The sequence below is a fragment of the Pituophis catenifer genome, unplaced genomic scaffold (assembly GCF_029215685.1).
Source record: "Pituophis catenifer annectens isolate HBS135680 unplaced genomic scaffold, rPitCat1.0.hap2 SCAF_10, whole genome shotgun sequence".
Classification (NCBI taxonomy): Eukaryota; Metazoa; Chordata; class Lepidosauria; order Squamata; family Colubridae; genus Pituophis; species Pituophis catenifer.
In genome coordinates, this window is record NW_027256890.1 from 11,584,060 (window position 1) to 11,596,375 (window position 12,316).

The following is a 12,316-nucleotide window of genomic DNA, read 5'->3' on the forward strand; positions in this document are numbered from 1 at the left end:
ATCTTTTCGGTCCTTAACAGATGAAAATCCTGCAAAACTCTTGGGGACCACCAGGTTGTGCAGACATTGAGTTTGCCATAGCTCGTGGCTGCCACCTACTGGGCACTTAGCAATTGGCAATTCATCTCTAGGATCTGCAATGGGGATGGATCTCAATTCAGCGGCAGAAACTTAAAAGGAGGACAGTGTAGGACAAAGCAGCCTTCAGTGACTGGATCCTTGCCGTATATTTTGGAAACTAGTTCTTTCTTGTCTCCACTTCACCATGGCTAGGAGTTATGGAATCTGTAGTCCAAGTCATGAGCCACATCTTGCATGGTTGTGCTTGCTTGTTGTGGTCCGCCAGCAGCCTGAGGAGTTGGCAGTGGCGTCGGACAGTGATGAGGCTGGGGAAGAACATGGGCCAGTCCTGGAGGCTGGGGAAGGCCCAGATGAGGGCTCTGCGTCGGAGGCAGAGATGGGGCCAGGGCCATTGGGGAGTGAGGTGCGGACTCCAGAGCCTCCAGAGGCTGACAGTAGAGAGGCAGAGGAACAGGAGGAGCCTGTTCCTAATGCACGCATGAGAAGAGCTGCCAGAAGGCAAGAGCAGCTCAAGCAAAGAGGACAACTCAGGAGTAGGGCCAAGAGATGATTGGCCCCTCCCATAAGGCTTAAAACAGACCAGCAACGGCGTTTGGGCTTTGCCAGAAAACAACGTTGGAAGCTTCGTCTTCTTCTTCGTCTACGTCTTGTATTTATTTTTATATCTGTGACTTCTGAAAGTTTGTCAAGAAAGGCCTTTGGCAGTTTGCCTAATTGGACCAAGGTGTGCGATAGGACTGAGGAATTTGTGTTGGGAGGAATTTGCTTTAATTTTTCCAGCAAGCCGGGCTGGCTTAAGAAGAAATTTTTAAAAGTTTTAAATTGGTTTGTGATTTTTAATTTTTGGGCCAAATTTATATATATTTTAATTGTTTTTTAATATTTGTATTTCATGTTCTTAATTCTGGCTGTACATGGCCCTGAGTCCTCAGGGAGAAGGGCGGTATATAAATTGGAAATAAAATAAAATAAAATAAAATAATAAAATAAAATAAAATAAAATAAAATAAAATAAAATAAAATAAAATAAAATAAAATAAAATAAAATAAAATAAAATAAAATAAAATAAAATAAAATAAATTTAGTTGAACAATGCTGGGAATGAAGTCATTCTCAGCTGTTTGACTAAAGATTTTCCTATTTACTTGGGCCTGGGTCACAACATTGCTTAAGGTTGAATTTCACAACACTCCGAGGTCTATGGATTGGCTTAGTACAGTGTTTTTTCAAACTTGGCAACTTTAAGATGTGTGGGACTTTCAGCTCCCATAATTCCCTTCCTTTATTTTGGAATATTTGCTTTATTCTTGTCAAAAGGAGCTAAAGCAGAGGTAAAAAGGAAAGGTTCCCCTCAAATATACGTGCCAGTCATTTCCGACTCTAGGGGGCGGTGCTCATCTCCGTTTCTAAGCCGAAGAGCCAGTGCTGTCCGAAGACGTCTCTGTGGTCATTTGGCCGGCATGACTCAATGCCAAAGGCGCACGGAACGCTGTTCCCTTCCCACCAAAGGTGGTCCCTATTTTTCTACTTGCATTTTTTTTACGTGCTTTCGAACTGCTAGGTTGGCAGAAGCTGGGACAAGTCATGGGAGCTCCCCCCGTTACGCGGCACTAAAGGATTCGAACCGCTGAACTGCCGACCTTTCGATCGACAAGCTCAGCATCTTAGCCCCTAAGCCACCACGCCCCTTCTAAAGCAGAGGTAGTTAGTTTTTAAAAAACGGTCAATCGGCTACTTCCGGTCCAAATATAAAGCTGTCTCGCATTTCCATATATTTTCGCATTTAACTAATATGCCTCGATCTTGTTGTCGCTCAATTTGCTGTCTCTCTTTGCTTGTACATATTCAAAACTGTGAACTTTTAAGAAAGAAAAAAAAAATCAGCAATTTGTCAAGCACTCAGTTCCTCCTGTGGCTGAATTGCCTATTGGGGACTTTATAATTCCACAGCAATTAAAAGTTAACACTCCCATGTCAAAATTTTTAAAATGTAGCGTGGCTTCACACCTTGCATGAAATGCTAGGCTGTGCTTTTCCACAAGTGTGGGTTTTTTTCTGAGTGTGTAAGCGTGCAAGCACTAGGAGATACCTTCCGAGGAACGTGTTTTCTCATCTCTTTGCAAAACCTGCTTCAAAGGTGCACAGAGGTAACTGCTTCATACATGACTATCTGCCTGGAAGGACCATAGGATAATGCTTTAAGGGGTCCTTGGTGCTCTCTGAGGTTGGTTGTTTTCTTACAGATGTTTCATCATTCAAATTAGGTAATCAGTGCTAGAAGGCAGTGGGGTTTACTCCCTGTTTATACTAGTGGCTTGCTCTGTCAGTGTCAGTGGGTGAGTTCTTGGTGGTTCTTTGATTAGGCTGTTTGACTTGTCTTGAGTTGATGATTCCTTGGAGAACATATAAACAAAAAGTGAATCCTGCTGCCTTCTAGCACTGATGATGTTACCTAGTTTGGTAATGAAGAAAACTGCAAGAAAACTATCGAGCTCAGAGGGCACTAAGGACCCCCCGAGTCCTTTTCATCCTCTTCCTCCTCCTCCTCCCATTTTCTTTCACTCTGCAAACCCCACTCCCTTCTAACACTGTTACCTAGTTGGGTAATGAAACATCTGCAAGAAAACAACCAAACTCTGAGAGCACCAAGGACTCCACAATTCTCCTCCTCCTTTCTGCAAACTCCACTCCTTTTTAGCACTGATGATGTTACCTAGTTTGGTAATGAAACGTCTGCAGGAAAACAATCAAGGTCAGAGAGCATCCAAGAAATCACTCTCATTTCAGCCCTAAGCTACAAATATTGACAGTGCTTTAACCCAAGCCAAGAAGATATTCCGAATCTCGAGCTCAGCATTTTTTCCCCTCTAACCAGAAGTGACTCACTAAGATTCTTAGTGTTTTTTCCCCCTTGTTTTTCCTGGGAGCTGAATCCGGCCCCTTTTCACACGGAAAGCAAAGGGAAACAGGGAAAGGAAAGGAAGGAAGGTGAGAGAAGGAAGGAGGGATGGAAAAGGAAAGGAAACAGAAGAAGGAAAGGAGAGGAGAGGAAAGGAAGAAGGGAAAGGAAAGGAAACAGAGAAGAAGGAAAGGAGAGGAAAGGAAAGGAAGAAAGGAGAGGTAAGGGAAGGAAGGGAAGAATGGAAAGAAAAGGAAGAAGGGAAACAGGGAAAGGAAAGAAAAGGAAGGTGAGGGAAGGAAGGAGGGATGGAAAAGGAAAGGAAACAGAAGAAGGAAAGGAGAGGAAAGGAAAGGAAGAGAGGAGAGGAGAGGAAAGGAAGAAGGGAAAGGAAACAGAAGAAAGAAAGAAAAGAAAGGAGAGGTAAGGGAAGGGAAGGAAGGGAAGAATGGAAAGAAAAGGAAGAAGGGAAACAGGGAAAGGAAAGAAGAGGAAAGGAAAGGAAGAACGGAAAGGAAAGGAAACAGAAGAAGGAAAGGAAAGGAAGAAAGGAGAGGGAAGGGAAGGAAGAGAAGAATGGAAAGGAAAGCAAAAGAAGAAGGGAAACAGGGAAAGGAAAGGAAAGGAAGAGAGGAGAGGAGAGGAAAGGAAAGGAAGAAGGGAAAGGAAACAGAAGAAGGAAAGAAAAGAAACAAGAGGTAAGGGAAGGAAGGGAAGAATGGAAAGCAAAGGAAGAAGGGAAACTGGGAAAGGAAAGGAAAGAAGGAAGGAGGGAAGGAAACGGAAAGGAAAGGAAAGGAAGAAGGGAAAAAGGGGGAAGGAAGGCAGGTGAGAGAAGAAAGGAAAGGAAGGAAGGAAGGAGGGAAGGAAAAGGAAAGGAGAGGAAAGGAAAGGAAGAAGGGAAAAAGGGGAAAGAAAGGCAGGTGAGAGAAGGAAGGAAGGAAGGAAGGAGGGAAAGAAAGAGCTCCAAAAGAGAAAGAGGGCGAGAGAAGCGGGTTGGAGAGGTGGGGGAAAGGAAGGGCAAGAGGGAAGGGAAGAGTTAAGGCTCTCCGCCCGCCCGCCCGCCTCCCTCGCCGCCGTCTTGCGGCCGCCCCGTCGAGGCGGAGGATGATCTCAGCCAGCATGTGACGCCCGAGCGCGCCTCGCTCCGCGCCAGACTGCCAGCCGCGGCAGGAGAAGGAGAAGGAGGCGATCGGCGCTGGGCTGGCCGGAGGGAGCAGCGGCGTCGGCGGCGGCTGGAGCAGCGTCGCGCCGTCGGCGGGCCCGGCCATGTGCCCTTGCGCCCTGCCCGGCCGCCCTCCGGCCGGCTGTTTGTGCAGCAGCCACGGCGGCGGCGGAGGCGATGGAGGCGGCGGCGGCGGAGGCAGCGGCAGCAGCCCGGGCAGGGCGCGCGTCTCCGGAGCGCAGCTCACCGCGGCGCGCCTCCAGGCGATCGGCGATGAGCTGCAGGCGCGGACGGCGGCGCGGAGGGCGGCCAGGAGCCGCCGCGCCTCCGCCGGCACCGGCCTGGCCACTTCCTTGGCGTTGCTGGCCGCCCTGGCCTGGCTGAGCCGCAGGGGGCGCATGTAGGGCGGCCGGAGCGACGGCCCCTCGACGGGCGGCCGAGCGAGTCAGCGACCTCCGCGGCAGGTGAGCGGCCGGGCGGGCGGGCGCGGAGGAGGGGACGGACTGCCTGCCTGCCTGGGTATGGGTGTGTGATTAGGGGGGGCTCCGTGGCGGAGACACCGAGCAGAAAGGTCCTCGTTCGGAATCCCTAGTGCAAGGTCTCCTGCCTGAGCAGGGGGCTGGACTAGATGACCTCCAAAGGTCCCTTCCAACTCCGTTACTGTTACTGAATGTGTGTGTGTGTGTGTGTGTGTGAGAGAGAGAGAGACGAGGTGGTTCCGTGGCTAAGACACTGAGCTCGGTTCGGAATCCCTAGTACAAGGTCTCTTGCCTGAGCAGGGGGTTGGACTAGATGACCTCCGAGGGTCCCTTCCAACTCCGTTACTGAATGTGTGTGTGTGTGTGTGTGACGAGATGGCTTCGTGGCTAAGACGCTGAGCTCGCCGAGCAGAAAGATTGTAGGTTTGAATCCCTAGTACGGGTCTCCTGCCTGAGCAGGGGGCTGGACTAGATGACCTCCGAGGGTCCCTTCCAACTCCGTTACTGAATGTGTGTGTGTGTGTGAGACGAGGTGGCTCCGTGGCTAAGACGCTGAGCTCGCCGAGCAGAAAGATCGTAGGTTTGAATCCCTAGTACGGGTCTCCTGCCTGAGCAGGGGGCTGGACTAGATGACCTCCGAGGGTCCCTTCCAACTCCGTTACTGAATGTGTGTGTGTGTGTGAGACGAGGTGGCTCCGTGGCTAAGACGCTGAGCTCGCCGAGCAGAAAGGTCGTAGGTTTGAATCCCTAGTACAAGGTCTCTTGCCTGAGCAGGGGGCTGGACTAGATGACCTCCGAGGGTCCCTTCCAACTCCGTTACTGAATGTGTTTGTGTGAGAGACGAGGTGGCTCCGTGGCTAAGACGCTGAGCTCGCCGAGCAGAAAGGTCGTAGGTTTGAATCCCTAGTACAAGGTCTCTTGCCTGAGCAGGGGGCAGGACTAGATGACCTCCGAGGGTCCCTTCCAACTCCGTTACTGAATGTGTTTGTGTGAGAGACGAGGTGGCTCCGTGGCTAAGACGCTCAGCTCGGTTCGGAATCCCTAGTACAAGGTCTCTTGCCTGAGCAGGGGGCGGGACTAGATGACCTCCGAGGATCCCTTCCAACTCAGTTATTGAACGTGTTTGTGTGAGAGACGAGGTGGCTCCGTGGCTAAGACGCTGAGCTCGCCGAGCAGAAAGATTGTAGGTTTGAATCCCTAGTACAAGGTCTCCTGCCTGAGCAGGAGGGTGGACTAGATGACCTCCGAGGGTCCCTTCCAACTCCGTTACTGTTACTGAATGTGTGTGTGTGTGTGTGTGTGTGAGACGAGGTGGCTCCATGGCTAAGACACTGAGCTCGGTTTGGAATCCCTAGTACAAGGTCTCCTGCCTGAGCAGGGGGTTGGACTAGATGACCTCCAAAGCTCCCTTCCAACTCTGTTATTGTTACTGAATGTGTGTGTGTGACGAGGTAGCTCCGTGGCTAAGACACTGAGCTCGTCGAGCAGAAAGGTCGGCGGCTCAAATCCCTAGTACAGATCTCCTGCGTGACCAGGGGGCTGGACTAGATGACCTCCAAAGCTCCCTTCCAACTCCGTTACTGTTACTGAATGTGTGTTTGTGACGAGGTAGCTCCGTGGCTAAGACACTGAGCTCGGTTCAGAATCCCTAGTACAAGGTCTCCTGCCTGAGCAGGGGGCTGGACTAGATGACCTCCAGGGTCCCTTCCATCTCTACTGTTACTGAAGTTTCTGGGTCCCCATCCCCCCCCCCCCGCCATCCTGTCCTGCAGGACTACAACTCCCGTCTTCCCCAGCCCTCTTGCCTTGGCTCTCCGAGGGAAGCAATCTTGGGTTGGGCCGGGTTTCTGGGCTATCCGGAGCACCTGGAGTTTGCAGCTCCAGACTTCACCTTCGGGGCTCACCTTTCTCTGCCTCCCTCCCCTTACCTGTGAAATGGGGGAGTACCCAGGGCCAGCGGGAGGCTGACAGTTCAAGGATGCACAGGGAAATACTTGGGAAACATCCTGCAGGCGATGTAGTGAGAATTCCCTCTCCAGGAATAGAACTCAACTAAACAACAGTGCCTGTCCGGTGGAACTCCTTGCCACAAGGTCCGGGGAATAGCTCTTGCTGTGTGTGGGGTGCTTGGAAAGCAAGGTGGATCAAACCCAAAGGACCACGGGGTTGGACTAGAAGACCTCCGAGGTCCCTTCCCACCGTTAGTCTGTTAGGGAGGTTGGTTGGTGCAAAGCTTTTCACAGCTTCCGGGGAGAATATTTGTGGCTCGGGGTTGAAATGAGGGCATCCTTGGTGCTCTCTGAGCTTGACAGACATTTCAATACCCAACTAGGTAATGTCATCAGTGCTCATGCTAGTTTCCAGTTAGTTTTCCAGCTCCCATCGAAACGGACAGTGGGTCCATCCTGGGCTTCCCAGAGGCAGGTTTTTTTTTTTTTCCCCTGCAGTTCAGGGAAAAAAAAAAATAGTAGCTGGAATACTGACCAAGTTGATTGGACCTGCAGGACACTTTTAATTTCCCAGCCCTCCAAATGTTGCAGCTCTTGAAAATCGCGTAGATTAAAAGCTTTGCCTCCCGGGCATCGGTTTCTTCCTAGCCAGCCAAGGTGGAAGGGAGAAATGGCACTCCAAGCTGGGCATTGAGACATACCTGTGAGATTCGCTCATCCCATCTCTGCTCGGGGCTAAAAAGTGGCATCTTTTAATCCGGAAGGGGGCTAATGGCCACTCCGAGAGATCGATCCACAGATCAGGAGGGGGAAAAAAAAAAGGAGAGAAAACGATGGGAGTTTGAGGTCAGGAGTTGGGGTTTTGGCGTGCAGTTCTGAGCCAGGGACAGATTCCAGCTGCCTCGGCTGGCACTGCCGGCCATGGATTCTGCAAAAACCTCAATTGGCATGGAGGCAGCCGAGGTGACGGGCAGTTTTTGGACGCGGAGTTTTCCTAGACAGGTGTGTCTTTTGCTAGCCAGCTTTAAGTTTCTCTCTGCTGTGGGCTAAAAAAAAACGGAGCAGGGCTTTTGCCTCCAGGTCAGAGCGCCGATTTTGACTGTAAAAGTTCCTTCTAGAAAGAAATCTCTCGCAAAGCACCAGAGGGCAGGACAAGAAGTGACGGGGTGGAAGCTCATTAAAGAGAGATTTAACCTAGAAGGAGAATATTTTCTGACAGTGAGAGCAATTAATCGACGGAGCGGCTTGCCTTTTGTGGGTCACTGGAGGGTTTCAAAAAATAAATTTATTTATTTATTTATTGGTTCGATTTATGTGCCGCCCTTCTCCGGAGACTCAGGGCGGCTTACAATGCGTTAAGCAATAGCCTTCATACCTTTTGTATATACCTGCTTAGTAGGGCTTTCGCGCCCCCCCCCCCCAAGCGGTGTTCTATTTTATACAAAGTCAGCTTATTGCCCCCACAATCCGGGTCCTCATTTTACCTACCTCGGCAGGATGGAAGGCTGAATCAACCTTGAGCCTGGTGAGATTTGAACTTGCAGTAATTGCAGGCAGCTGGTGCTACTTTAACAGCACTTAGGAGCCTGGTTTAGCTCAGCAGACTAAAAGCATAGTGATTAACACCAGCTGTCTGCAATTACTGTAAGTTCGAATCTCACCAGGCTCAAGGTTGACTCAGTCTTCCATCCTTTCTAAGGTAAGTAAATTGAGGACCTAGTTTGTGGGGGCAATAAGCTGACTTTGTATAAAAATATACAAAAGTATGAAGGCTACTGCTAAACGCATTGTAAACCACCCTGAGTCTCCGGAGAAGGGCGGCATATAAATCAAATTAAAAAAACTTAGTCAATTGTACCACCAAGGCTCTTGGACAATCATTTGACTGGAAGAGTGTGTAAGGCTCCTGCCTTCAGCAAGTGGGCTGGACTAGAAGACCTCCGAGGTCCCTTCCGACCTTAGGATTCTGTGTTTCTATGTATGGAGCTATAAAGCATTTCCTAAAACAGCCTGCAGGCTTTTCCGGTGGCTTCAAAACCTAGCAGAATATGCTAAAGTTGATGACTTTTAATCACAAGTAGCGGCTGCAAAGGAAGTTTTAGAAATGGTGGCACCTCCATTTCTTGTGGCAGTTTACGATTTGTGGGTACTTTGTGAGTGTAAAAATAAAAATAAAAAATAGGGTTCATAGAAACCATTCGGCTACCATCCATTGCAGGCTGAATTTTGGGCGGCCTCCAAACCAGTGTTTGCTTGAAGTTAGAATCCCACCAAGGCCTCCCCATCCCCATTGCAACTGGATGCTCCCCCAATCCCAGTAAAACACCATTTGTTAGCCGCCATGTGTGGCTTAAGTCACTATAGTCAAACCGCTTCAAAACCAAGCCAAAAACGCATCGTTCTGATGCTTTGCCACGTCCTGGTTTATTTTTCCTCAAATCAAAACGAAACAGCCTTTTGTAGGAGTAAATAGCTGGGGGGGCGGGGGGGGCGGAGAGGGAAACACATCCTAAATTAAAATTAAAATTGGTGGCTGGTATGAACTTCCTTGGCATCACCCTTTTTCTCGATCCGAGGACTGAAAGAGGTGGAAACAAGGCATATAGCAGAATAACAGAGTCGGAAGGGACCTTGGAGGTCTTCTAGTCCAACCCCCTGCTTAGGCAGGAAACCCCACACCACTTCAGACAAATGGTTATCCAATCTCTTCTTAAAAACTTCCAGTGTTGGAGCATCCACAACTTCTGGTGGCAAGTCGTTCCACTGGTTAATTGTTCTCACTGTCAGGAAATTTCTCCTTAGTTCTAAGTTGCTTCTCTCCTTGATGAGTTTCCACCCATTGCTTCTTGTCCTGCCCTCAGGTGCTTTGGAGAATAGCTTGACTCCCTCTTCTTTGGGGCAGCCCCTGAGATATCGGAAGATTGCTATCATGTCTGCCCTAGTCCTTCTTTTCATGAAAGTATATGCCCAGATCTAGACTAGGACTTCTAAGACAAAGTTTAACACTGGCAACACTTTCTTTTAGACTGTAGCTTTTTTGAGAGTTATGCATTCTGTCAATACTTATTTTACTCTTCTGATAGAAACCTGCCTTGGACAGGAAAGCGGGAAAACCTGATTACAGATATTATACCATTATCATCACTCATTATAAAATATCACCCATTATAAAAACAATGTGGAGATGCTAGAAAGAGTGCAGAGAAGAGCAACCAAGATGATTAGGGGACTGGAGGCTGAAACATATGAAAAACCGGTGCAGGAATTTGGGAATGTTGTTTAATCAAAAGAAGAACCAGGGGAGACATGAGAGCAGTCTTCCAATATCTCAGGGGCTGCCCCAAAGAAGAGGGAGTCAAGCTATTCTCCAAAGCCCCTGAGGGCAGGACAAGAAGCAACGGGTGGAAACTAACCAAGGAGAGAAACAACCTAGAACTAAGGAGAAGTTTCCTGATAGTTAGAACAGTTAACCAGCGAAACAGTTTGCCTCCAGAAGTTGTGGCTGTTTCATTCCTGGAGGTTTTTAGCAAGAGATTGAACTGTGACTTGTCTGAAATGGTATAGGGCCGTAATGGCGAACCTATGACACGCGTGCCAGAAGTGGCACACAGGGCCCTCTCTGTGGGCATGCACGCCGTCACCAGCTGCTCTTCCGGTTTCGGCACACCCATGCATGCCAGCCAACTGGTCTTCGCGGGTGCCGGAGCACCAGAAAACGGCCTGAAAACTGTCTGAAAAATGGCCCAAAAACAGGCCGTTTTCCTGGCCATTTTCAGGCTGTTTTTTGGACTTTTTTGGGCCGTTTTGGGTTGTTTTTAGGCCGTTTTTTGGGGCTGTTTTCAGTCCGTTTTTTTGGGCTGTTTTTAGGCTGTTTTTGGGCTTTTAGGCCGTTTTTTGGGCTGTTTTTAGGCCGTTTTTTGGGCTGTTTTCAGGCTGTTTTTGGGCTGTTTTCCGGCCATTTTTTGGGCTGTTTTAGGCCATTTTTGGGCTGTTTTTAGGCCGTTTTTTGGGCTGTTTTAGGCCATTTTTTGGGCCGTTTTAAGGCTGTTTTTGGGCTGTTTTCAGGCCGTTTTCTGGGCTGTTTTTAGCCCATTTTTGGGCTGTTTTCAGGCCGTTTTTTTGGGCTGTTTTAGGCCGTTTTTTGGGCTGTTTTTAGGCTGTTTTTGGGCTGTTTTCAGGCTGTTTTTGGGCTGTTTTCAGGCCGTTTTTTGGGCTGTTTTTAGGCCGTTTTTGGGCTGTTTTGGGGCTGTTTTCAGGCCGTTTTTTTGGGATGTTTTCAGGCCATTTTCTGGGCTGTTTTTAGCCCATTTTTGGGCTGTTTTCAGGCCGTTTTTTTGGGCTGTTTTTAGGCCGTTTTGGGGCTGTTTTCAGGCCGTTTTTTGGGCTGTTTTTAGGCCGTTTTTTGGGCTGTTTTTGGGCTGTTTTGGGGCTGTTTTGCAGGCCGTTTTTTTGGGATGTTTTCAGGCCGTTTTTTGGGATATTTTCAGGCCGTTTTTTTGGGGGCTGTTTTAGGCCGTTTTGGGGCTGTTTTTAGGCCGTTTTTGGGCTGTTTTTAGGCTGTTTTTTGGGCTGTTTTTAGGCCGTTTTTGGACTGTTTTCAGGCCGTTTTCGAGCTGTTTTCAGGCCATTTTTAGGCTGTTTTGGGGGCTGTTTTCAGGCCCCCAAATGCCCCCCAAATGCCCTGAAAATGCCCCAAAAATACCCTGAAAACAGCCCCCAAAAGACCTGAAAATGGCCCCCAAAACAGCCAAAAAACAGGCATGTGCATGCTGGCCAGCTTGTCTTTGAGTTTTTGACACGCACATACATAAACATACATGTACGCACATTCCGGTTTGGCCACTCGGTGCCAAAAAGGTTCGCCATCTCTGGTATAGGGCTTCCTGCCTAAGCAGGGGGTTGGACTAGAAGACCTCCAAGGTCCCTTCCAACTTTCTTCTTCTGTACTCCGAATCTCCTTCCCCTTTGAAGCTACAGAATTGCTAGCCAGCTTCTTTTCAACCGGGAGCCACAACTGACTCGAGGACTCACCCATTTCTCTTTATGGGTCACCAACCTGGGGCTGGACTGGGTTGAGAATGGGGCAAGGGACCCCAGCAGGGGAGAGCCCCAAAGCCAAAATAAAGATTCCCTCCTCCAATCTCAGCGATCGGATCGAAAGTCAGCGACCGCTGCAGCCTTCTGAGCCAGGAGAGCCGTCCGTTTCGATTTCTCAGCTTGGCTGTAGAAATACACATTGCGTACGTGAAGATCTCTGCCTGTGTCCTCTTTTCCTAAGTTGGGATTATCTTCAAAGTAGGAGAAGAGTGTGGATTTTCTATTCATTTTAAGAGAAGCTTTCGGGAAGGCATGTGAGCTGGCCGCACACCAACCATCTCCCACTCTGCTTTCTCATATCTTCCATTTCAAAGAAGCGGAGTGGCCAGACGGAGAAAATTCCCCAATTCTTAACGCGGGCAGCTCTGTTGGGAGTAAGCAAGTAAGGAGCCTTGGTAGCACAGTGGTTTAATGCACCCTGTAATTAACACAGCTGCCTGCAATTTCTGCTGGTTCAAATCTCGCCAAGGCTCAAGGTTGACTCAGCCTTCCATCCTTTCTAAGGTAGGTGAAATGAGGACCTGGATTATGGGGGCAATAAGCTGACTTCGTATAAATATACAAAAGTATGAAGGCTATTGCTTAACGCATTGTAAGCCGCCCTGAGTCTCCGGAGAAGGGCGGCATATAAATCAAATTAAAAAA

The 12,316-nt window shown here is 49.0% G+C and overlaps 1 protein-coding gene across 1 annotated transcript; it reads left to right on the forward strand.

The window, feature by feature from the left end:
* The first annotated feature begins 4,250 nt into the window (after positions 1–4,250).
* Positions 4,251–4,550, forward strand: HRK (harakiri, BCL2 interacting protein). Its single transcript, XM_070951590.1, has one exon. It carries the CDS (start codon positions 4,251–4,253, stop codon positions 4,548–4,550), a length of 300 nt encoding a protein of 99 aa, XP_070807691.1.
* Positions 4,551–12,316: the final 7,766 nt, after the last annotated feature.